This window comes from Notolepis coatsorum (genome assembly GCF_963971535.1).
Source record: "Notolepis coatsorum genome assembly, chromosome: 11".
Taxonomy (NCBI): Eukaryota; Metazoa; Chordata; class Actinopteri; order Aulopiformes; family Paralepididae; genus Notolepis; species Notolepis coatsorum.
In genome coordinates this window covers 95,672,213-95,675,926 of record NC_140175.1, presented here as the reverse complement: position 1 = coordinate 95,675,926, position 3,714 = coordinate 95,672,213, and the positions used below count along the sequence as shown (strand labels likewise).

General features: G+C 46.3%; 1 protein-coding gene across 1 annotated transcript in view; it reads right to left on the bottom strand.

Annotated features, from left to right (window-relative positions):
- Positions 1 to 3,714, bottom strand: part of LOC311237205 (uncharacterized protein) — a gene marked incomplete at its 5' end in the record, with an annotated part of 93,435 nt that overhangs the window by 65,865 nt on the left and 23,856 nt on the right. Inside the window, 1 exon segment of the mRNA XM_084325014.1 lies at positions 1,655 to 1,855. Coding sequence (XP_084181140.1) covers positions 1,655 to 1,855 — 201 coding nt within the window.

Here is a 3,714-nt window from a genome sequence, read left to right as displayed (position 1 = left end):
TTTGTTTGTCTTTTGAGGGCACCATCCCCGCTCTGCCCCGTGTCCTCCTCGTCACAGCGGGCACTGACATAAAAAACCATGTTTGAAGGTCACAGCCATGATTTAAAATGTAATACTTAAATTATATGAGTTTAATATTTAATATAATATGATATATTGCTGCCTAATCTTTAATTTTTTTATATAGTGAGTGTAATATAATATAATATAATACAAATGACAGCCTGCTACTGTGTCAATACAGCAACGACTACAAGTGGGAAGGTTAACACCTTGGGTGCCATGCAGTATGCCCATCTTTACCACTCTCTGCCAGCGCTGTAAGCCTATGGAGTGGCTCACCTTCTTTGCAGGGCTATAACTTTTTAAATATTATAGCTATATCGACATTACTATGGCCCATTCAACATCGGGTATCTATCGTTCCGGATGTGGGAATGTTACGACCCTGGCTCAAAGGCACGCAACCTATGTGCAAAACCGACACCAAAACCTGTGTGTTAACTCAAAGTGCTACTATATCAAGGAATTACTAGTGTAAACTAAAGGATAATGACTGGAAGAACGTGACTATCTATCTGTTAACCCACACTCTTCTTTTTTTTTTTTGATCCACTTTTTCTCCCATTTTCTATATTTTTCTCCCATCCCAATTTCGTATCATCCAATTCAACCCTCCCCTGTCACGAACGCTGTTTCTTGCCTCCCACAAGCCGGCTGCAATGTGGACTAAGTCATACATAGCACAAGTCCCCTCCGGTACTTGAGGTAACAGCAGTCGCATCTTTTCACCTGCGCAGCTCGACCTCTCAGTGTCGAGGAGTAACGCGTGGGAGGCTCACGCTGCCCCCGACACTTCCTGATTCTACTGCGCAGGCGCACCAACCGACTTGTAGGAGTCGCTTGTTCACAACGTTCGATCCCCACCCTTCAGTTTTTCCCTCCCCGTAATACGGCCAATGTGTATTACTGCGGACGACCAGCCAAACTGAAAAACAATGTGGAGAGCTGGATTCGAACACGCGAATCCTAGCGTCTCCACACTGGTGGCGAGTGCCTTAGACCACTACACCACCTAGCCGCCCATAACCCACACTCTTCTAAACACAGACCCTGCATGTGTGTTACCAGGGCTGGTTTTAAAGCTCCCAGCAGGTAACCAATCAGCACTAAATAGCTAATTGGCAGCCCTCACCTGCATGCCCCGTGACACAGGAGTGATCAGGCCTGCCTGCACAGTGACCCAGGAGTGATCAGGCTCCTGGTACATAACAGGGAACGTTATATTTTTCCATTCATACATTGTCGTGTTAGTACCGTCGAGAATATAAGTATGTTTTTAGACTGTATAGCAGTAATTCCTAGAACGCGCGCTATAGGCCCCGATGCGTATTATACATTATCGATTGGCGTTTCGTCCCTATGCACGCTATATTAAAAATGTCAAATGCATATGATCGCTATACATTATGCTCCATCATGCGTGAAGGAAAGGGGGGGGGGGGGGGGGTCGTTTATGATTCCTTGATTGTCACCAACGGCTTTCTTTATAGCGAATAGCGAATAAAAGAAATAACGATCATAACAACGAGTTTACTGGCAATTAATGTGTTAACATTGCATGGCTAAGTTTCCTAAAGGTCGTCGTGTTTACCTTCCCAAAGCTGCCTTTGCCCAGCACCATGAGGAAGTTGAAGTCCTGGAGGCCCACCTTGACCTTGCCGGGCCCTGGGGTGAGGACAGGCGGACAGAGGGGTGCAAGGGTGGGTGACACCGGCGGCCCAGGAAAGGGTTCGGCCAGCGGGACAGGTACTGCGGGGGGCAGCGCGGGCGTCACGGCTTCTGGCTGGGGTTCCTACAGAAGGAGAGGAGTGAGAGGGTGGGAAATTACTAGAGATTGGAGGTGGTTCAACACACACACACACACACACACACACACACACACACACACACACACACACACACACACACACACACACACACACACACACACACACACACACACACACACACACACACACACACACACACACACACACTGCAGTGTAGCAGATCACTCCTGCGTCCTAGTGGTGAAAGGGTGTAACTGACAAAAAGTAGGACATGATGTAAGTTATTACCTAATTATCAAGCTAAAATATCAGTAATAAATTCCCAGGTTATTTCCTCCCAGATAATCGGAAGTAGGGGGACAGTTGAGGAGCTTGACATGCTGAGAGAGAAAGTGACTCCTGAGGAGTTGGACTAACAGACAGCCATTAGTTATGGGCTATCATAACCGAACAAAGGCTGTAATGACTAATAAATGTAGAAACAACCCTAAACCCATTAAAAGGCTTTTTTTTTTTTTATTAGATTACTCCATTACTACCCGCTTTTTATTAACAAATTGCTCCCTCCAGGTCTTGCATACTTTGTTACCCACAGTGCACCAGCTGTGGTGGTGCACAGTGCAGTGAGCTGTGGTGTTCCACAAGGAAGCATACTAGGACCGCTACTGTTCCTAATTTATGCAAATGACATGTCGTCAGCTTGTGACTGCAACTTGTTCCTGTTTGCGGACGACTCAGCCCTGCTGGTCTCTGACAAGAACAAGTTACAGGTTGAAAAAACCCTCAGCTCGGAACTAGGCAGAATCTGCATATGGCTCGCTGATAACAAACTATCATTACACATGGGCAAAACAGAGTCCATTCTCTTCGGTTCAAATAACAAACTCAGCAAGACCGACGGCTTCTCAGTTACAGTGGGTGACAATATTGTCACAAGGAAAGATGAAATTACCTACCTGGGGTCCATCCTAGAGGCTAATCTCTCCTGTGACAAAATGGCATCCAATGTAATAAAAAAAGTCAACCAACGAACTCGATTCTTGTACCGGATCTCCTCTCTGGTAAACAAGAACACCCTGAAGACTCTGGCAGGAGCACTCATTCAGGGGTACTACGACTATGCTTGCACCTCATGGTACCAAAGCACCTCAAAGGCGCTAAAAACAAAATTACAAACATCTCAAAACAAACTGGTCAGACTACTGCTTGACCTTACTCCTAGAACCCACCTCACCCCTGCCCACTTCGACAACCTAGGATGGCTTAGAGTAGACGACAGAGTACAACAACTTGCAATGGGCCTGGTCTACAAGATACACTACACGACCAAGGTACCCATGTACATGTCAAAATACTTCCCAAAGGTCAGTGAATACCACGATCACAACACCAGAGGGAGCTCCACAAATCATGTCAAACCCAGATTCGGCTCAAATAAGGGACTAAACACGTTTCGCAATTATGCCACATCAATGTGGAACGCCCTACCCAAAGCTGTAAAGGAATGTGGATCACTACCCACTTTCAAAACCTCTCTCAAGGGACACCTACGGGAGACTGCAATTCAACACTGGCCCCTGTAAATATCCTAACCCAATCATTCCAACCCCCTCCAATGTACAGTCATTTACCTAGTATGGTTTTGTCAATAGTTCAATGTACAATTGTGTTTGTTTGTACAGTGTCTCCCCCCCCCCCCCCTCAATGTACAGTGTTACTTGTTTATACAGTGTGCCCCCCGCCCCCCCCCCCCCCAACCACCTCCAATGTAAATTACCCAGTATGGTTGTCAATATCCCAATGTACCCAACCCCCCCCACCCAACCTCCAATGTACAGTTTCTACGTCAAATGTATATACTCCCTTTTCTTGACTCCTTCTG